This window comes from Strix uralensis, chromosome 2 (assembly GCF_047716275.1).
Source record: "Strix uralensis isolate ZFMK-TIS-50842 chromosome 2, bStrUra1, whole genome shotgun sequence".
NCBI classification, from domain to species: Eukaryota; Metazoa; Chordata; class Aves; order Strigiformes; family Strigidae; genus Strix; species Strix uralensis.
In genome coordinates this window covers 31,260,441-31,283,364 of record NC_133973.1, presented here as the reverse complement: position 1 = coordinate 31,283,364, position 22,924 = coordinate 31,260,441, and the positions used below count along the sequence as shown (strand labels likewise).

Genomic DNA, 22,924 nt, shown 5'->3' with positions numbered 1-22,924 from the left:
TTTCCCTCCCTTTTTGTTTTCAAGAAGGAGCTCCAATGGCAGCATTGGTGTGAGGAAATAAATAAAGTACTTTGTCTGCTGTTCCTTATGGGTACGCATAATGAAATGTGAATGAAGTCCAGAAGTTTGGATCTGTGAGCAGTATTCTATTACAAAAGAACAGCCAATGTCTTGTCAAAGCTCTAAGTAAGCTTCCCATATAGATTTAGATATTCACCCCATACTGCTGTAACAGAAAACATCACAGTCTTGACTCTCTAATTCGTTAATGTCACTTTGTCAAGTACTGATGTTCCTACTTTCTAAATTTGGAAAGTGATGCTAGGAAGTGGACTCATCTTATAAAACGTGGGTATTTACTATGTAGGTAGCTACTCCTAAACCAGGCATCCAGGTCCCCATTGTAGTGCAGAGGGGTCTAATCAATGGCATCAGTGGTTTGACTGATCTCATCAGTTGCATTAGTGGTGCTGAATTACACCATAAACTCGTTTGCCTGAGTAGTGAAACATCTGACAGCTGACTGAATTGCAGACACCAGCATTACATACAGTTAAAGTCAGCTAAATAAATCCCAATATAAATGTCTCGTCCAAGGTCAACCAGGAGGTCTGGGGAGGATCAAGGTGCTGATTCCCTGTCTCCTGAGGCCCACTCTGAGAACTATAAGCATCATTGTCGTGATATCACCATTTGTTTTACACTCATGAGATGACCCCAGACAGCAGTTTGACATTTAGGAAGAAAAGGCTCAGTTAGTGTCCAGAAGACAGTGACATTTATTTCCATCTGCTTTTAGCCAGCCCTCTCTTAAGGTACTAATTGCCCTTACTGTCATGCCAACCACGAGGCTGTGGTATGATTGCTTGCGATTTATTGTGTTTAGTCAGAGTGCTCAGTGCTCTGTGCAACCTGAAACAAGGACTATTTCTGTTTTAATTAATTTATATCCTGGTTATCTGCTTCCTGCACAGATCTTATTCTGCTTTTTTTTTCCAAGATGCATTACACATAACACTGAGGAGAGATAATGAGATGGCTTAATTAACACTGTCATCAGCCAACAGTGTTGCTCTATTCCAGGGCACACAGATGTTCTTTGGTACTCAGGACAAAAATGGGAATAGCAGTACATTACATGCTCTGTATGTTGCAGTGTAATGTAGGGAACTGAAGCCCTCTCTGCCCTCTCAACCAGGGGGCACAGGGCAAACCAATCTCTAACTTCTTAACTCTGTCTTTTCTGACCATTACAAGTAGGAATTTGGACCAGCTGGTGGTAAAAACACCTGCACTTCATTGTAACCTGTCTAAATGTAGACACTGCTACTATCTATAAAGACTTTTTTTTTCCCTGTGGGGAATCCTTAGGGGCCTTTGCTATCTTCAGTTTTGAATGTATCATGTGAGATCAGCTGGAACATCTGACTCTATAGAAATTATACATGTTTCCTCAGAGCAGTATCAGTTAAGGAGAAGTTTGAATCTCATTCCCCTGTGTTGTGGAGAGGAAAAAATGCTGTATTTTCTATGTAAGCTTGTGAAATCTGTTTGTTATTCACATGTGAAAGGTATTCAAATGGGTGTTAACTAAAATGATTGACAGATCAAGTATATGCAAGGACGTGACCTTTTTTTTCTTTTTTTCTCTAAATTTATATTTCCCATCATGTCAGTCATGGTAGATCTCAGTGATAGGCAGCAGTGCGTGTCGTGGTGAAATTAAGTATTATTACAATGTTTTAGAATACTAAATAATGGTTCCACTTGGGAGTTTGATAAACTGCAGTATATATACAATAGTAGTGTATACTACTGAACGTTGACATGCCAGTGCCTTCCTGTCACTGCCCTAACACTGTACTAGCTTCCTCCCTCAACACAAGGTATATGAAGTAGGACTTCTGCTGTTATTTACTTTTACAAAGTGTATTTTTGACAGCAACTTTTGCCAGTTATCTCCTTTTCAGAAATTTAAAAAAAAAAATAAATCTGTGCTTCCTCACTCCTCACCATATCTCTAATATTTTACACTACAACAGGCTTTGAAGTCTAGGGTACTTTTAATTATCTTTATGTCATGGCACTCAGCTCATCAGTTAGCCTTGACACACCTTGTCTGCATTAAAAAAATCAGCATAATCTAGATTAAAGATAAGGCATGGGTAAATCAGGGACAGCAAAGGACAAATGGAACAGGTTAAACAAGACAGTTTTTTAGCAGTAAATGATGATGCAGGAAGAATTTTTGGTTGATTTGGCTAATTGGCCTTAGTCTTTAGAGGAAAAAAAGAACAGTTGCAGTGTGTGTTCTGGAGGGAAAACCCAAGCCATTGAGAGATGGGTTATTGGTTTGTTTAAATTCACTGACATAACTTGAAATTCTATTCCATTTTGTATAAATAGGAGGGTTTTTATAGATAGCCTTTTTTCACCCATGATCCAGCTGAAGAATACTGGTGTAGGTTCCAAAGTGAGGTAAATTGTGGTAAGCTATTTTGGCCAAGGGTAAGTGAAGCTTGCCCAGACCACATATCCTTTTCATGAAGTGCAAAAGAGGTTACACTGAATAAATAGTTCTGCATGTCAAGAAGTGAGGTTTTCAATAGTAAAAAAAACCCTTATCAGTAGATCCTCTAGAACCTAAATGTGAATTCTCATTTTTAGAGTGTGCCAGACAAATCTTGACCTCTGCAATATATCTCAAAACACATATACAATTCTTTATGTTACTGTTATTTTTTCTTTTCTTACTTTTATTTATGTATTTTTGTATAAAATGGATAGCCCTCCTCAAACTCATTCCAGAAGCAGCCAAGTATCATTCCTTACAAGGAAAGCCCAGTCCAAATTTACCACCAACATTAGTTTTGATATCCAGCTTATATTTTTCCTCTGATCTGTTGGGGATTTTTCTGGGTTTTTTTCTTTTTTTTTTTTAAGTTCCTCATTGGCTAAAGGGCTGTTTTTTGTGATTTTTCTGGCATCCATTTAGAACCTTTATAATTTCTAACGTTCTGTCTCAAATTTCAAGTGACAACTTTGCTTACTTTGTTGTGAGTCTTGCTCATTCCTTAAATCACAAACTGATAAATAGAGGGGAACATGTTCAGAGTCAATTCAAATACAGGAAACCAGAATGAAAGGCCAAAGGGACCAGAGTAAAACTCATCATTTACACCCTCAGACTGGAAATAGGCAGCTCGACACCTGGTGTGCTGCAGGCTGAGAACACAGTTGCAATAGTATGACCTTGTCCAAAACCTGATGACACCTCAGAGAGTCCTTCCATTCACGTCAGCATCCTCTGAATGAGGTTCACTGTCATTATCAGTCTTCCTAACTTGAATGACAGATTTGCAGCACTGCACAGGAAACTAGGAGTGAGTAATAATAATAAGTTGGTTTGCTCTTTTAGGTAACTGTCTGCTGGACCAACCGAGAAAGCAGATCATGGGCCCTGAGGAGCTTCCGGGACAAACCTATGATGCCATTCGTCAGTGCAAACTGGCGTTTGGACCCGAATACACAGTGTGTCCTGGTATGGATGTGTGCTCTCGCCTCTGGTGTGCAGTTGTGCGCCAAGGTCAGATGGTTTGTCTGACTAAGAAGCTGCCTGCTGTGGAGGGAACACCATGTGGAAAAGGGAGGATCTGCCTCCAGGGGAAATGTGTTGACAAAACCAAGAAGAAATACTACTCAGTAAGTTACCAGCTGTGACCCTAGGAAATTTTAGAAGGCATGATCCTCAAAGGTGCTGATTTTTGTGAGAGAAAAGGATTTTATGGAAGTAAGATTGAAAGCTGCCTTATTTTTTAGCATGTAATTGGAGTGTTATTGGTGAGGGATATAGGAAAAATGCTGCTGAGTTTCAGGAAGCATGTTTTCTTCTTGAAGCATGAAAGCCTTCATTCCTGGAAAACTGGAAGCATGCCTTCAGAGTAGAGGATTTGCCCATTCAGTTCAGGTCTCAGGACATACAGAAAGATTGTGAAGGACCTATTCTAGCTTCTTCACTTCTTGGCAATGGACTACAAGGTAAATTAAATCTGTAAATTTAATTTACAGCCCTCATCTGAAAGGCCCCAGGGCCCTAACTCTAGTGAAGAGAAAGGTGGATGAAGTTCATGCAGAATATAATTTCTGGAGCAGAAAAGTTTGTACCTCCAGTGACAGAGGCCCCTCTGTCAACTTTGTATATCTGAAGAGTCCCCAGGCTCATGAGAACTGTCAGCTGCACAGTTCAGCTTCTTCTGCATTTACAGGTTAGATAGCAGTGCCCCTTCTGTTATACCCACAGAAGAGATATGGACTTGTAGAGCTTTGTGAAGATATTTGCAAAGTCGTTCAGATCAAGCTGCAGCCCTTATAAGACTCTTTTTTATGGAACTATACTACATGCTGTTGCAATACTCTTTCTAGGTAGCAAATTTAGTAGAGTTGCAAACTATATCTGACAACTCTATTTCTTGCCAGTAATTCAGAGAAATACCTGCACATCACAATAATTGCATTTAATTAATCATAGATTAGCCTTACAAACATATTCTGGGAGCCAGATCCCCTGGAGCTAGTTTAAGGGGCCCTGTTGGTAGGAACAGCAAAATATAAGAGAGCAGTACATTAGACTGTAGGTGCTATTTCTGGTGCATGGGTGTCTTCCATGAAACAGGCTGAATGCATCAGTGCAGACCAAGGCTTAATATTGCCTTTGCATGCACAGTGCCAAATGAGATGCCATCACTGTGCAGATAAAAGACTAATTAACTAAATTAACTGTACTGGGAGAAAGAAGGCTCCTAAGACCTGTTATCCCTGATTAAAATGACCAAGGAATCGCCTTCAATTGAGGACAGCATTAGCAGTGTCTTTGAGATGTAACACCTTTATTCACACTTGGATGACGTCCTTACCTCCCACTGTTCCATATATTTCAGGCTTCAAGCCATGGTAACTGGGGGTCCTGGGGACCTTGGGGACAGTGCTCCCGTACCTGTGGTGGAGGAGTTCAGTTTGCTTATCGTCACTGCAATAACCCAGCTCCTAGAAACAATGGCCGGTACTGCACCGGCAAGAGGGCCATCTACCGTTCCTGCAACGTCACACCCTGCCCAGCAAATGGTAAGTGCCTTCACGCCAAGGTGACTTCATTCTCCAGCCTCTGTGTTCATAGATAGTAAATATTGAACATCTGCTGTGAAAGAAGACAGCAAAGGTCCCTTGTAGTTTCTCCAAAATGTATTTACCAAGGCAAGACATTCATCATTAATACCTTACCGTAATTATTCCCGCATCCCCACCGTGGTGCCATACAGAAGGGACACCTGAATGAAAAGAAATTTCAGTCCTGGAAAATGAACCGTAATGCAGACTTTAGTCCTTTAATGCTTATTATGTCATGGGAAGATTTCCAAGCTAAAACAGTTGAAGGATTTGAAGGCCAGTTCTAAGTAAAGAGGTGAAGTGATGTAACTTAAAAATTATGTAAAAAAGATATTTGAATAATAGATGGGCATAATGATATTTGCAGCGTGGTCTGAAATATTCACTAATGATGTGCATAATTCTACAGCTAAATCTTTCCGACAAGAGCAGTGTGAAGCAAGGAATGGCTATCAGTCTGATGCAAAGGGTGTCAAGACATTTGTTGAATGGGTCCCCAAGTATGCTGGAGTACTTCCCGGAGACGTTTGCAAGCTCACCTGCCGAGCCAAAGGAACTGGCTATTATGTGGTATTTTCTCAGAAGGTAATGGCATCTCCAATCATGATTTCATGCTCCAGTTTAGAACTGTCCTGTATCTTAGAAATCTTTCCCTACAAGGGAAAAGAAGTTAATCATGTGATTCAAAGATTTAGCTGTGTGATTAATGGTTTGATCCACTGGTTATACATTAGGATCAGAATTGGCCTCTAAAATGAGGTGAGTTTTTGCACATCTCAGTATGTGGATTCATGAAATATATGGGCCTTTTGGTGCACTCTGCACTAGTTTGTTTTCAGTAGTAGATGAAGGGATTTCTGCCTGCAGAATCATCAGTCATTCTGGGGTTTTCTGGAGGAGAAAGAGTACTAAGAGTAAAAGAATGAGTTTTACCCTGAGTTATATTAAGGGAGTCCAGAGTAACTCTTACAGAGCTAATTAATATAGAATAATTAGCCAGTTAGTATAGATGTGACTCATGGTCAGTTTATTATATCAGACACAATTCAAACTGAAATGTCTCCCACTCTTATACTTGCAATTCTCTGCCTCTAAATGTTATGAAGGTAACATTTAGATGTAGATAGCTAAAATGCAAGGCTACGTACAAGAACTGTTATTGTTACTATTAATAAGCTGGGAGATCATTAAAGCCAGGGTCGTCTTAGTGTCTTACAGTGGAGTTACCTAGCACTGCTTTCAGCCCTTTGCTAAATTTCATCTGCTTTTGTGCTGGGAATGGTAGAGAAACTCTGGTCTGTCAGGGTAGGCACTCTGTTCTGAGTAGGTGACATAAGTAAGTAACTGGGTTTTGCCAGTCAGATTCACAAAAGCAAATCTTTTCCATGGTAGTTTTAACTAACAGTCATTTGATTGCCTAGGTAACTGATGGTACTGAATGTCGACCATACAGTAATTCAGTCTGCGTCCGGGGAAAATGCATCCGAACTGGTTGCGATGGCATCATTGGTTCAAAGCTCCAGTATGACAAATGCGGGGTGTGTGGAGGAGACAATTCCAGCTGCACAAAAGTCATGGGAACCTTTACCAAAAAGAGGTATTGATCTTGAGTATTAGTAAATATATGTTATTGTGCAAACAGTAACTCTGCTATGTACTTGCTTTCTTTCTGTCTCTAAAGGCAAGTTACTTTCATATGAAGATTGAGCAAAAAAAGTACATTGCCTGTGCTTTACTGCACTTTCCAGATGTTAACAGCTGGCCTCTTAACATTACCGCAAAACTGGCAAATAATCAACTGGCAAAACATTGTACCAGGTTCATTTCTGACATAAAGTGCCAGTGATAGAGGTGAGCACCCCATTTATAGGAGGTCTGCCTAGAATACGGCATAGAATCTTGTGCTACTTGCTAATCTTGCTGTGTTGGATGGCATGTGGTTTCTAGAGGAGAGAGGAAAGGGAACAGAAATCTGAAGTTGTTGGGGTCAGAATAATCTGGGTATCTCTGAAGGTCTACATTTCCCAGATGATGCTGTGTTAGCAAGTTATGTGCTGAGAATGTGTTTCATCTCATCTAACTTTGAATGACAATGAGGACATCCCACATGATTAAGCGACACTGATTCCTGTGTAGTCAGTGGGGAGAAGCAGACAGCATTAGAGCACAGCTGTAAAAGTCTTCCTTAATAGCTGAGAGGGGTTATACCCTAAAAATACCTTTTCACACTGCTGAGTGTATGTGGAGCTTAGAAGACTCGATGAGATGTCAGAAGTAAAATCATGTCCATTGGCATAATATTGATCTCCAGATGGATTTTTTTAAAGTCAAAATATTTATAGCAGTTATCCATAAGACATTTTTCTGTCAGAGTTCAGTTTTTAACTATAATAAAACTTAATACAAGTAAAATAAAAGGAACCACCCCCATGGTTTTCCCTGACCATGTTGAGGGCAGCAGTAAACTTTGTACTGAGATACCATTGTTAAGTAAATCTGCTTTCTGTTTGGACTCTTATTTCTCTCCCTCTTCAAGTCTTAAGATTCCTATTAAAATGAGGATTTTTAATTATCATTTATATAGATTCCAAGGTCTCATAGGACCACTGTAGTGATGTACTCTTAGGAACTTCCAGTTGGCAGTTTCTACTCAGTATCTGTGACTGCATTAGTGTACCATCTTTTAAAATGTACATAAATTTGATTTTGGTTTATATCTTCCAAATTCTTACATAGTATATTGAAAGCTGCCAGAAATTGAAATCTGACTCCTGAAATGACCTTTTATTTCTATACATTTCAACATCCTGATTAATAGCAGTCAAAAATGGCTTTGAGACTGAATTTATTCTGAAAATAAACATAACTAATCTTCTTCCTGGTAAACCAATGATTACCCACCTAAGGATGCCAAAACACCTCTGCCAGAAAGAATGACTTTCCATCCAAATTAGTAATTATATAAACCAAATCTTTTCCAATTGGTAAATATTGAAATGTCTAGGATGTCTAAATGAAGAAGACAGTGTGAGATATACTTCATGTGATTCAGCAATGATCCTTGTGCTGGAATCCAGGCTTCACCAAAAATGTTAAAGGGACTCCATGAATTTCAGTGAGGCCAGATTTGTAGCATAGATATACTTGGAAATTGAGAGATTCTATTATAATTATTCCTATGAAGTTACCATCTTACTCCTCAAATCATGCCTTTAACTGAAATTAGACTGGTCAGAGCGTAAAATACTAATTCAACCTCAATGCATTCGAAAAGTTGCCCCATTTAGAAAGTAACAGTCAACCTGTAACAAGTAAGTTCTAACTTGATTTTGATTAAATTTTGGAGTGACAAGGATTTACTTCTTACTGGAAATACTGTTTGAGACAATTCCCTTATGGAGTAACTGACTTCAAAATAAACCCCTCGTTAAAATAGTGAAGTCTTAATTGTCTGTAAACTGTTTTTACATATGAAAGGGCAGTGGCTGCAGTAAAATTATCTTTTCTCCACTGAAAAATAGCAGCTCTTGCATTGCAGTCCATTATAAACCAAACTGTAGCAATCTGTACATTAGATGTACAAGAAAACTATTAAATGTAGAAGGGGAAACTAGTATTTCCTATTGCAGTCAATTTCCATAACAACATTTGTTTGTACTTTTTTCTTTTAAAGCACTCAAAACATAAACTTTGGGAAAACTTGCTTCCTAAGAACTTTTTTTAAAAGGCTGTAAAGCCAAATTGTCAGAAGTGGGGAAAGAGGAGAATTAAAGCTGCACATGCTTCTTTGTGCACATGGAGTGTTCCAGTTCTTTGTGCAGATGACTTGAATTCTCCAGCACTGCTTTTAGTTTTTGTACAAATGATTTTGTAACTTTAATAACATGTTTTAACAGAGTTATTTTGGCAAATGTTATGTAAAAATATTTGTGCAGTGCTGTAGAGCGGAGTTCCCCCCCAGCCTGTTTTTCGCACCATATTCCTTCAGCTTTATGGAGGTGCTAAATCAATAGAGTTTTAGTCATTGTCCCATAACTGCTGGAAATAGCAGGAGAATAGCACAAGTGTTTAATCTGTAGTCTGTGCAGTCTCTACTTGTGCAGCCAAAAATTCTCGAAATTAGCAGTCTGTTCTTTAAACAATCCCAAAGGAGATCCCTTCACTTTTATATATTTTTAGTATGTTTTCTCATTCCTTTTTTTTTCTAGAAGTTTCATCACTAAACTTTTCAGATATGAAATGCTCATAGAATGCTTTTGTCACAGGTTTAGAAATGAAAATACATGTCTCCAAACTCCACCTGGTAGCTTATAGCTATGTAGTCTTTAGATTTTTTTCTATATATCAGTAAAGTTAAAATAAATAACATACTTAGAATAGTGGTAAGTTTCAGCACACTTGCAGGTTTTGAATGCTTGTCACTTTCAGTAGAAGAGTTAAGTATCTTTTTCTGAATCTGAATTAACATACTTCATAAGTAGCAACAGAGAGAACTCTGTGATGGTACAAATTAAACATTTGGGTGCACCTCATATTAGACACTTGACAATTAATCTTCGGCTTTATAAATTTCAAAGTAAACAAATTTTTTCTTAGTGATCAAGATTATTTTTAAATGTTCCCAAGGTACCTCTAACCCAGCTGTTACTCTGCTCATGCTTTCCTTAATCATCATTATAGCAAAGACAGCGAGAAACAGCTGTAACCAATGCATATCTCATTATCTTTTCCTTGGCAGGCAAAGCGTGCATCGTATTTCATATCTCCCACCCTTTGCTGAAATATATAAGCTATCTGTTATTTTTCATTCCTCTTGTATCTGACTCACATAAAATCATTACTAAAGCTAAAGATGAAGCAATTTGAAATAAGTGCAGTAGAAATTTCTTCAAGAACATCAAGAACAATACAATAGGCAAACAGCGTAACCTGGTTAAATTAGTCTTAGATGAGCCTCAAGCCAGATGGATTCAGGGCTTGAACTAAAACTAGGCAAGATGTGTCACGCCAGTGACTTCATTAGGCGTTGCAGTAAGACTTGAGGCTTATTTCATGCTAGCTACTGAATACTCTTTTTTTTTTTTTCCTTCATTCAGCAAGGGCTACACAGATGTAGTGAAAATCCCAGAAGGGGCAACCCACATCAAAGTTCGGCAGTTCAAAACTAAGGACCAGAGCAGGTTCACTGCCTACTTGGCCCTGAAAAAGAAAAATGGTGAGTACCTTGTCAATGGAAAATATATGATCTCCACTTCAGAAACAATCATCGACATCAATGGGACTGTCATGAACTACAGCGGCTGGAGTCACAAAGATGATTTCTTGCATGCAATGGGACACTCTGCCACAAAAGAGGTTCTTATTGTGCAGATACTTGCAACTGATCCAACTCAACCCGTGGATGTTCGCTATAGTTTCTTCGTGCCAAAGAAGCAAGGGCAAATGACTAACTCTGTCACCAGCAGTGGTAGCAGCAGCAGCAAAGTAACTCCACAGCTCACGCAACCCCGCTGGGTTACGGGGCCGTGGCTTTCTTGTTCACGAACATGTGACACAGGATGGCACACCAGGACTGTCCAGTGCAAAGACGGGCATGGAAAATTAGCTAAGGGATGTCTTCTCTCTCAGCGACCATCAGCATTTAAACAGTGCTTGTTGAAAAAGTGTTAACCTGTGGTTGTGATCTTCTTTAAAAGAGGTTTGATTAAGCCATTGTTGACATACTGGTATTAGGTCTGCCCAGACAGAGAGAAGCAAAGGCTTCAATGTACTTACATACAGTCTCAAACTATGGGCAGAATCTGCCTATTTGGACCAAATGAAGATGTGCACTGCTTTAAATAATAGTAGGGTGATCTTAATATGTCAAAAACTAAGCATTAAAGTCGTTATAAGCCCTCTGTGTCTGCAAAAATATAAAATAAAATAATGCAAAAGAAGAAAAACTAGTGAATGGAGGATCCTGGGATATTTGAAGGTTACAGAATCATCTCCCCTTTTTCACCTACCTCTAACACAGTATGTCCTTAGAAAACGTCACATGTTCCCATGATACCACAGTAGCTTATTTTATACTGTTTTGTAAATATCTTTCATTTGGTATGTCACTTTATATCACTTGGTTCTATTAAGAAATCAAAAGACAAACTACATAAGCAAAGGATTGACCAAAGTATATCTGCAGCCCTTGTGGACTTGTTCCATTCTTCAGAAAGGGCTGCAGGTGTTTTACTGGAAAATGAAGAGCTTGCTGCTGGTTTTGAATAGTAATACCTTTTGGTTTTGACAAAAGGAAACACATTTTCATGCTAGGAATTTCCTGAGAACAGATCATTATTCTATGACAAATACCAAGATTCTCAGAAGGAGCATTGCAGCAGCTTGCAGACCAGGGATCCCCACATGTACATTGCTCAAATACCAGCACCATCAGCAACTCCTCACCATGTGTATGTCAGACACACACAGAAGGAGGATTTGGCTGCTATGAGGATTTTGTGTACACTTTGCTTGTAAACCTTCCACTAGTTCCAGCTGTGTCACATCTTGGGATCCTTGTTGTTGATGAACAATAGCTGCTAGCTTCTTCTTTCCATAAAACAAAGGCATATTGTATTTTGTAGAAACTAGTTAGAGAACCAAAAATTACAGGTAAGATAATCAAGTGTCTTCTAACTCAGATATTCTGAGGCTGTGTTCAGCTGCTTTCTCTGTTATTTTCTCTGTGGCTTCCACCTTGAATCTAACAATGTGTAATGTACCCACATCTTTTGAAGAGGCTATAAAGGTCAAAAAAACACAGCAAGCAGTTAGTATTTTATCACTGTTTTGTCCATCATGTTTAACTCTGGTATTCATCTTACCAGCAAAAGTTTGTAACTATTTGTCTTTTTTGATTGTTTTGTGTGTGTTTTGGGGTTTTTTTTAAGCTGTAGAAGGCATTCATGTTTTGTATATCTACCACATTTGGGAGGAAGAGGGGTCACTAGGAAGTCAAACCACATCAGGATGTGGAGGACTTGCCCAATATCAATAAGACTGTTTCCACAGTACAGGCAGTAGCTGGTAATAGTTTTCATTGGCAGCAACTTCTGAATCCCATTATTTTCTGGTAGAAGTTCTGTGACCAAGGATGGGCATTTCACCTTATGCAGGTAACAGGTGGAGGCCTGATAGCAACCCTGTTAAAATTGCTTCCTTTTATATCAGCAGGCTTTGAATTAAGCCCTAGAATAACAGGTACTGAAAGAAATGGTTATACACTGATGAAAATAGAATCCCATCTGTCTTTTATTCCTCTGTTCATCCACAGAGGAGAGTATGAGACTGCTGGAGGATTTTCAGACAAGCTTCACGGCTGTGAGTCAGTGGGTACTCGAGCGCTGAAATACCCTAGGCTCTTCTGAAAATCCTGGTCATGAAATCAGTAGAGAAAACTTGTTGGCATCTGTAGCAAGAAGGGCAGGTCTCACTCCAGGCTGACACAAACATGTTTTTGCAACTGTGGCATGTTTGTATGAACTCTTAGAAAGCATGTGATGATTTCAAAACAGCATACATTGCTACATCTACAAGTATGAAACCTGGAGAAGTGTCTATTTTTGTACCCTGTTCTAAATAAACAGTAATAGGGGCAGGGCCGCCTTCTCTGTCAAAATGAATTACCAATGAATGTTACTAGTCATTCAAAAATGGTGTGGCCTTCTTACTAGGAGTAGTCTTATGCAAAACTGTGGCTTTTGAGGAAAATTCTCCACTTAATCTGTGATCCCACCATAAGAACTGAGATCAAGGCTCTGAGTATTTGCAGAGTTCTAGAAAACTAAGATTTATGTCTTCTCTATCTGTTAACATAAGATCACTTTGAAGTGTCTTATTTTCCTTTCAAGTAATCTAATTTTTATATTTATATATCTATTACACATGTTCTAGAACCTCTCAAAAAAGTTCGTAACAAACAATCATGAGAGGAAAAATAAGGAGACAGTGTGTCTCAGCATAGACATTTGTCTCTGCATACAGCTGCTGTATTGTGGCATTTGTTTTTCCTGTGTTTTATCATAATAGAGACAGAATGTGCAAGTATTTGTGCTTGCATCATGGTAATAATTTATTATATAGTCATCAAGATGAGTAAAGCTTTTGGATGCTATTCAGGCTCCAGAAGAGTAATACCATACGCGGGTATAAATTTAAAGTTTCCTTAGATCAAGAGTATCTTTTTCAGAGAAAGAGTTTATTTATAAAAAATTAACTATGAGAACAAACCACTATAGTGATTTTTCCCTTTTCACTAGTGTAGTAATGAAGCAAATTAACATGCAAAAATAGCAGTTGCTGGTGAGAGGGCAAAGGGGACAGACTAAGGAAGCAACCCTGAAAGTGTAAGATAGTGACCTAGTTAGTGGTCAGCCTGCTCTAGTTAACACTTGCTTTTTAGCTGTTCTTTGTAATCAGACTCCAGTTACAAACCTTGCTTTTGTCAGTCATAGCTATTTCATGTAGCTGATGAATGAAAAGTTGGTGCAAGGTATGTGACTGTGTCATTTCAACTTTTCAACCAAATTCCTTGTCTCTCACACTGTTATGTCATTGTTTACATTACTACCAAGTGTTGCCAAACAGCATTCATAAAATGCTTCTAGGGGATAGAAACCTGGAGTATTGCTCTTTGCATAGAAATCAGCAATCCTTAGTGTTAAATTCACTGCTTTTTGGGACACAGCTCCATTGCCCTTAGGTGGAGTTGGACCCCTCAGCATCAGTGTTTTATAGAGCATCTGCTTCTCAAATAAGACGTTCTCACTGCTGTCATCTTTGTCATCTTTGGTTTGACAGTATGCAAGAAATTAAGTTTAGCTGCCCTCCTGTGGAAACAGTTTTATCACAAGGGGGAGAGGGAATAATCTTGTGGATTAATTACAATTGTAAAAAAAAAAAAAAAGCAACACAGCACTGAAAAAATAAAATAATTTATTGTTTTTGAAACTGGTATGTGAACTGATGTAATGAATTTATTTATTCTTATTTAACAAAAATATCAATTGTGCAAATTCTATATTTAAAATGTTCGCTATCGTCTCTCTCTTTCTTACTCTCTTTTAATTTATGCTTCAAATTTATGTTGAAAGTATGCCTTGTGAGTTTACATAATGTATGGCACTGGTTATTTTTTGTATGTTTTTATTTAGAAAGCTTTCTGCATGAAACAGGAGTATATGTGTATACATGTGTGCACACTGTATAGATGTATGTTCTTTTTCTTCTACCATCTTTTTCTTAGAGAAGTTGTAGATTTTTAATTTTGTGACACCTCATGCTCAAAGCTCCTTGTTACGCTTCACTTTGAAAATCTCTCAATTAGCAAGTCTCTGGACCCAAAAAACCCCATACCAGCTCCTGAAGTCAGACAACAGGCTTGCTTTGCACGGATAAATGCAGTTCATGCTGCATGCCTCAGCGATTTACCACCAAAGCTGGTAGGAGTCTCACCCTTTGCCTCAATGGGAACAAGTTCAGGCTTCTAGTACATGCGAGTCATCTGTATTTGGATGAAGTTTGTCTGAGTTGTCAGGACAGCAAGTGAGTCTTCTCTCACGCAGCTTCTTAATGTTTAAGTGAAAACACTACAGAGAAACTCTTGTGTGCCTCTTTAAAAATATAGCTGAAACAATGTATGATTTGGTTTATGAAGACTGAACTATTAAAAAAGCTACTTTTTCAGTCTTTCCACCACTTATATACATATATAAATATGTATATGTGGCTATAAAAAGTCAAAAGCCCGATTTGGAAGGCTTTGCAATGATTTACTTCATTGTATTCTCGCTCTTTGCACCACATCAGGCAAAGTTAGACACAAAAAAGCCAGCAAAACATTTATTCCCTGTGTTTCTTCAGAAAATAGCAGTATCTGTTTGCTTCCACTTTTCATCCAGTCCAACGACTGCTGCACTCAAGGGAACTTGTATTTGGCCCAGTTTAAGGAAGAAAAATGCAATATAGACAAACCTACAGCTTTTCTACAGTCAGTTTATTTAACAATACAAATGACTTCTGTAGCCACTTCGCCATAAGGGCAGTACTACAGACTGCGGATAATCTATTTCAAACTGTTGAAAGTTTCCTTGCTTATCAGTGCCCACATTCACACAAGTTAAATTCCAGCTCAGCCTCTCTGCCCAGTGTCTGCTGCCATCCAGGCACTGCCGAAGACCTAGAGCCAGCCACAAGGCTTTGGATGAATTTGTGATGGCCAGTGGGTGATGCTTCCTCACTTAAGACCCACTCCAAAATGCCAGGGGTTGACTGTAAGCCTTGACTCCGACAATCTTCAGGGCAGGCTTTAAACAGGATTTGTAAGGATGGAACATTAATAATTGTGGGTTTTCAGCATTATGTTTAAGTGAGTGTTTCTCCTTGTGCTAATGAATGCCGTGCTGTTCTTTGTCACTGAGGAAGATGGATCCTATGGCAAGAGCCAAAACCAGATTCTCTGAGCATGGGCTGCAATTTTCAGAAAAAAAGTTGCTGTTTTGGAGAGGTTTGTTCCTTTTTAAGTGATTAGTTTTTACAGAGTTGCCAGAGTGCATCATCGCATTCATACTTGTCATTGGTAACATTTTCAAGAGGTTTTTTTACGGTGGGTACACTGCTAGTTCAACGTTCTTGTTTCAAATAGCATTGCAAGTGCAGATATTTCTGGTTTATCATGTGTACCAGTAATGACTTAATGTAAGAGACATTGTCAGGTCCTCAGCTGGCACCACAAAATGTAGCTTTGGGATTTAGAAGATTTTATTACCAGTGCAAGTTTTCAGTGATAGCGTACAAAATTTGAAACGCCCCAAACATAGTCTTCCAGGTGAGCGGTGTAAGAACTTCTCTTCAGACACACCATACCAAACATCTCGATACAGTCCCACTGCTCTGCACACTGCAGAGTTGCAGGTCGAAAACAAAACTCACGATGTTGTTTGCCCTGGAAGTTGACTGTAGAGGCTCACGGTCACTGCAAGGACACTAAAATAATTTCCATGTACATCAGCCTTGCACAGTCCGTGTTGAAACACATACATGGGCACGTGTAGAACTTAACTGTGGCTAAATGCAAATGCATATTTTTTGTGTGTGCGTGTGTATACTTGTGTGTATATAAACACATACATGTATGTATACACACAAGTATTTGGGTCTCCATTACTCCCACCCACAGGGCAAAATAGTTACACTGGTTTTAGTTATACCTATGTAAATTCAGAGTAACTTCATTACATCATTTGGCTTTGCAGGAGCTGCTTCAGACTTATACCACTTTAAGTGACAGCATAATTTGTGTTTTTATTTACAGGAACTGGTTTACACAATTTATCATATGAACTGTGAAATTTTCTGATAGTTTATCATATGAAACATACTCATTGACAGCATATATGTATTGTTAAAATCCTATCAGATACAGGAAATGATATACTGAATTCAAGTAAGTTTGGAGACAGCATAATACCCCTATATAGCAATAAATCCATTTAATTTCTATTGCCAGGTCATCTGCCTAACATCAGATAAGATAAAATGAGAGAGGTATTGTAGGGAAGACTAATGGGAAAGCACAACATTTGGTTTTGCCTATTTATTTCATGTGCCTCTTTATACACTCTATTGGTGTCAGCATATTCTGCAAAGTGTCACTTTGTACATTACAGATAACTTGGCTGAAATACCAGTACCCTTTGAAAAACCAAGATGTGTCACAAAACTTTTTTTTCATCCTAGTTTGTGTCTAATCAAAGAGAGTTAACATTTTTAGAGCACTACTATGTCAGCCAGTTTACATCATAAATAATATGTTACGCGACATATAAATTCATTTGAACTGAATTGTACAAGGTCTACACTGTACTATGTATGACGCATTGAAGGCCAATATTTTGTTTTGTAAACTATTACATATGTATAATTTACCAGTTGTAATCTTAAAACATTTGATTCTGTGATTTCAGTAAAAATAATAAACTGTATCATAGGTCCAAAATACTTGTTCTGTATGGTATATTTGTGGGCTACTGTTTGCCATTTGTGCCCTACTAGAGACAGACAAGTGAAAACAGATGGAGCTGATCCCTACATTAAGGCATCGATATTCTTTCTATATGTAAATACTGCACTCTAGTTTTGGTGGGGTGGAGTTCTGTCAAAGTGGTTTTGGGAGTCATGAAATATAACAGGAAAGTGCAGAAAGTGGCATTCAGTGTCTCCAGAGCCTTAGACAAAGTTCCTATTTGCTGCAGTTCAGAAAGATGGTACATACCAGTGATCTCCTGAGCCTCCCCAAAGCCCCCATGAACTCCACAGGTTCTGTCCAAAGGCAACGTCCTGCAGAGTTAGTGGATTAAGATATTCAGCATGAGATTCACAATCAGCCATATAAACCAATCTAAGAGTAGTAAAACCTGCCAGAGCGGGTAATGGCAGTGTACAATGTGTGCAGAAGTGGTGGTACAGCCTACGAGTCGAAGGAAAGGTGAGAGCAGTAACTAGGGGATTCAGCTGGTGAGACCGAGTTGTACAGACACTCCTATTGAAGCGTGGCTCCTAAAATGAGCTATTACCAAAATTTACTTTTCTAATAGAACCGTATTATTATGCATTATAATTCAATTTTCATGCTGATTTCTTGCTTATCCTTCCTCATTCCACAACAGTAAGTTGGAGCTTTTCTTGTTCCCAAAACAGATGCTTTCTTTCCAAAGGTGAACGCAAATTCATCCTGTCTAAATCTTACCCCACATGCGTGTCTAGTCTATTTTGGATTTTGCCTTTGGTTTAATGTGGGGTTTTTGCTTTATTTTGTTTTACAAATTGTAAATGAAATTGATTCTTATTTACAAAAACAATTTATATATGCCTAGGAATAACTTTTCTTCCGAGGTTGTTCAAACAACAGCAGTGAAGCTTTACATAGCTGCCAGTACTTATAGAGAGGCCCAAGGTCTTCAGAAAAATTTGCCTAATAATCTGTTACACTACGTATAAATGTGCTTGAACCACATTACAAGAGAGCTGTCCTGCTAGTGCTTGGTATAATATATGTCTGTATATCTGTACAATATTACATATTTGTAATATTACTATTACATAGTCTATATGTATATAAAGATGTTTCAGAAAATCTTGGTTATACATTTACACTAGATGGTTATAAGACTGCTCGCTGCACATCAGAAAGAAATACAGTGGTCAACATCAGTGAAGGGTGCAGTGAAATAGCAGTGCTACAATGCAGTTTTACCATTTACCCTGTCTAAAGGGTTTAGGAAGATGAGTCGTCTGCTACACTCTTCAGTAAAAATTGACTAACAGGTTTTCATGCCTCCCTGCATCTTTCCTCAGCCAGGATGCTGGGGCAGAGCAAAACCTCCACCAACTCCTTGTCTCCTCCTGCCCACCTGCAGGTAGGAGTAGCAGACATGCAAACTGTGCCACAACTTTGTCCTCTACTTTTAGAGATTTTTTTATCTCTTAGAGAACTCCACAAGTGTTACTACCCAGTGCTTCCTCTGTATTTTTGTCTGCATAGCAAGCTGCAATGTCACCGAGTGATTATGATAGCTCCTATCTTCCCAAAATTCCATTTTTATTTCCCATTTTAGAGTTTGTGGTAGCTCAGAGAAAGCCATTACTGGGAACGGAAATCCATTCGTATACAAATCAAATAGAGCAGAAACAGCGGTATAGACTTTTTCAAATGTTCAGCGCTGTCATAATCCCATTACTGTGCAGGGACTGTTCTGTATCAGGAAGATGAACTCATTCTCTCTTAATGTATTTTCCATCTCTTCGCAGTGTGACATTTCACCTCTTCAGAAACTATACATAATTATGTATGAGGAGGGAGACTTCTATTCCTGAGAGTCTGAACTTGTAGACCCAAATCTCATTTTTAGGTGGGGATGCAAGATGGATTTGATCCAATTTCAGTCCTCTAGCCAAACCGATCCTTTAAAAAAAACCCTAAGTTTTGGAAACCTCAAAATATATCCAACAATCAAACTAGAAAATGTTCAAGTCTTTCCACATTGCTTACACCGTTACCTCACTCTTCTTAAATTGTGCTCTGAAAAGTTTAAAGTAATAAATTCATCATACTTAGACGACTCAGCATTCTAAGCTGACCCAAGGATAGGGTTGAAGAGTAAATGCGTGGGAAAAATAACAAACGCCAAGGAAAAATTATTATTTTCCATGCTTGGAGGACCAGGGCAGCAATATCTTTGCATTCTCTTGATTATTCTGGGAACAGTGTGTCTAAGTGAAAGCACACGGACATTTTCTTAAGCAGCTGCCCAAGAAAGCTTTGTTGTAGCAATCGTTCAACCTAGGGATGAGCTTATTAAAACAGCCATTGTGGCCATTGCCACCATAGTCTCACTGCTCCAAGTGTTGCTAAACAAATACAGTAAGATGGGATAGTTGGATGAAATTCTGGAGAATGTGTATGCATTTAGGTACGGGAGAGAGACGGGTGCTTCAGCAGGCATAAGGGGTAAGAAGTCTTGCATCCTATAATGTTTATTAGCTTTAATGCATTTTGCCACAGAAAGCTCGTAAGCATGTATTTTGCCTACCTGCAATTTGGTTCACTGGTATGTCTTTCTTTTAATTCTTCCATCTCTGTCTCAGAAAGACTTTACCTAAAGGACCCGAATCTGCCAAACCCTCCCGCACATCTCTGACTGCATAAGCCTGAGTTTTGCTAAACAGACTCACGTTAGCAGCAATCAGTTCTTCCCGGTACGCCACGAGTGCTGCCAGATGGGCGCTAAAGGAACGGCATCCCCTGCCCTCGCAGCTGCCAGAAGAAGACAAGGGTCAGGGGTGAGCCCAACAGTGCCACGCAAGAGCCCTGCTGGCATCGGCTCTCAGACCATCTCCAGGGCTGAAGCCAGCTGAATTTTCAGATCCTGTGTATGTACAAGGACATGCCTATCTCAAGCTCATCTGAGTGCTTTGCACAGGTGTACATCAGAAATTAATTCTTTTTATAGCACCAACTCTGTCAGTCACCTTTTTTCCCCCTTACACATTTGTGGTGTTGTTTTGAGAAAGGACAGTCAAAATGGATTTTATATATTTTGCTCTGGAGGCACTGAGGCGCTTCTTTTAAGCTTTAAATTGTTGATGGGGGCTGGCTGTTCTCATGCCCATTGATAATTTTTCTTATCTGCTGTAATGATCAAATGCCATATGCCCCAGTGAGGTTTGCAGATGCAAATTCTGCCATGCCAGTAACCACAGAAGGGCCATATGCATGTGTTAGTGCACATAAAGTGCACCTCCTTGCAAAACAAATGTGCAAATTCCACTCGACTGGCAATCCAGCAGAGAGGCCCATTGCAAACTGACCCCGTGCAGCCATAAAGCCATGAAGGTGCCACAGAGAAACATCTGCTGGGTAAGCAGGAAGGTACCAGTGCGGTGAACATCGCTACGGTTCTCTAGTGCCTGAGAGCATCAGGTAACTCACATCTTGAAACAGTTGAAAGCTGGCAGCAGGCCACCTAGGCAATTGCTTAGATGGCAGCTACCCAGTGGGTTGGCAAACAAGCTTAGTTACCTAGTAAAGGTGGTCTTTAACTAAAGGGTAATGAAAATTATACTGGAAACTTTCAGAGCACTTTAAAGCGGTCAATTTAAGACAGAGTCCTGCCCACTGGAAGTGGTCCTTTGCTGAAGGCCTCACTGTGCTATGGCTGGTTTTGTCCAGAAAAAACAGTGTTAGATACATTCTGTGTGGGCTGGAAGGAATGTTTTCACACTGATATTTATGTGGCATGCTAAGATCTGACAGCCATCCAGAGGGGTTTCGGCCAATATTTCATTTTAAATATATGCTGCACACAAACGAATAAAAGCACGTGAAATGGCGTTGCTTCTGAGGGGTAAACCGAATGGCAGAGCATCTGCAGATAGCGGAGACAGACTCCATATGGTAAACCAGTGGCTACAGAGATATGGGTTCTTTTGACAGGAATTTGAGCTATGAAAGCATTTAAGGGGAAATTACCAACCAGTCTGGCACTCAAATGCCAAAATACACAGTCAGACCCTTGGCCATACAGGCACGCTGTAATGCTCTTCAGCTTCACTTCAAAGGGAGAAGGGAGGTTGCAGGACTTCTCTGTGTAAACCTCAGACTCTCCATGTATGCAGGAAATCACCATCAAAACTCTAGCCCTTCATCAGGTTAAAACGAAACAGTGAACTGAAGTATTATATATGAAGAACTTTTCCTTCGGAGGAGAGGAGAATGAATCAAATGATGTTTTGTTTCTCTCTCCATCAGAATAATTATTATTTTGGGATGAGTTCATTGTGTATTTTTGACTTTTTTTTTTTTCCCCAAAAATAGTTTCTTAAGGCAAGGCAGAGTCAGAGACAGAACCTAAGACAAGTTGTGAAGTTACTGTGGAACTACTTTGCCTCCAAAGATCTCTGCCTGCCTCAGCCTGCTGAAGACAAAGTATGGCTCCAATCTCGGGCTCCTGTTCCCCAGAGCCTGCACCTTCCACCCCAGGAGCCATTTCCTTTGGCCACATTCATAACGTTCTTTTAAATCATCACCTGGCTTGTTTTCAGAGCTAGTCACATTTCTGGAAATATGTAAAAGAGGATGTTAAAGACCTAGTAGATTAGGAAAAACAAAAAGACATTGACAAAAAAAAATAAATAGGAGAAGTAGTTACTTCTCGTTTGCAACTACAGAAGAAAAGAGGGAGGAAAGCTAAGAAGGATTAGCATCTATGAACAATATCTCTTCTATCTTGATTCTGGATGTAAGCCATAATCAAACAGCATTCAAAAACTTTGGAAAACTTGGGGAGTTAATTTAGATCTCGTAGAAATCCATATATTGGAGTAAACTTTAAAATATAAAGCAGAACAGCTAAAATAAGAGAATGGAGTAGCGAAGGATGAAAAAATACTTTTCGGTTAGATACAGCAAGAGACAAGAAGTTACTAAGATGGGAGCTTGGACAGTTTAAGATAATTTAATACAAGATTAAATTTACCAGATAAATATAAGGAACATCTTTTTATTCTATAAGGGTGAATATGAATTTCCATTAGAAGTAGTAGCTGAAGACTTCATAACCTAATTATTTATGAGAATGTGGATATTGTTAATAAAAAACCTCAAGATTGCAGCCCAGATGGGTTTATCATTTTAAGCCTTTTTAAAGCTTGAAATAAAGTCTTAGTTGATTTATTTAATTACACATGCCAGGAGGTTCCTACTCTTGCATGGAAGCAATTGTAGCTGTAATATACATTACAACTCACAAAGGGATAGGAGTGAATCAGTCATTCCTAATGTACTTCCTAATGTAACACCTGCTTTTAAAGCAAAGGGTTAGTAGGTAGACTAGAAAGTTTCTTTGATACATGTGCTCAGGCCAGTAAGATGTACCGCAGGAAAAGCACCTCACAGACAAGGGATTTAGACTTAAGTTTGATTAACAAATACTCCAAGGGCTCTTGGTGTCCTTACACAAGAGAAAGCCGCCAGCTGAACAAAACCGGAATGGGACCAGAGTAAGGGTCCTGGCTGAAGGTGCACCATGACCATGTGTTTGCAAAGGCTTGTTGATGGACAGTCTCATAAGTGCTGACCCCAGAAATTTGTGAGAATGAGGGATAAAGCCTGCCTGGGAACCAGTGTTTAAGCAGGGGTATGAGTCCAATTCACCTGACTAGTTCA

The 22,924-nt window shown here is 39.1% G+C and overlaps 1 protein-coding gene across 1 annotated transcript in view; it reads left to right on the top strand.

Moving 5' to 3' along the window:
* Nucleotides 1–17,197, top strand: part of ADAMTS5 (ADAM metallopeptidase with thrombospondin type 1 motif 5) — a 47,902-nt gene extending 30,705 nt beyond the window's left edge. The window contains exons 4-8 of the mRNA XM_074858133.1: nt 3,419–3,702; nt 4,938–5,121; nt 5,573–5,748; nt 6,585–6,760; nt 10,260–17,197. Coding sequence (XP_074714234.1) covers nt 3,419–3,702; nt 4,938–5,121; nt 5,573–5,748; nt 6,585–6,760; nt 10,260–10,833 — 1,394 coding nt within the window. The 3' untranslated portion in view covers nt 10,834–17,197. The remainder of the gene's footprint in view (nt 1–3,418; nt 3,703–4,937; nt 5,122–5,572; nt 5,749–6,584; nt 6,761–10,259) is intronic.
* Nucleotides 17,198–22,924: the final 5,727 nt, after the last annotated feature.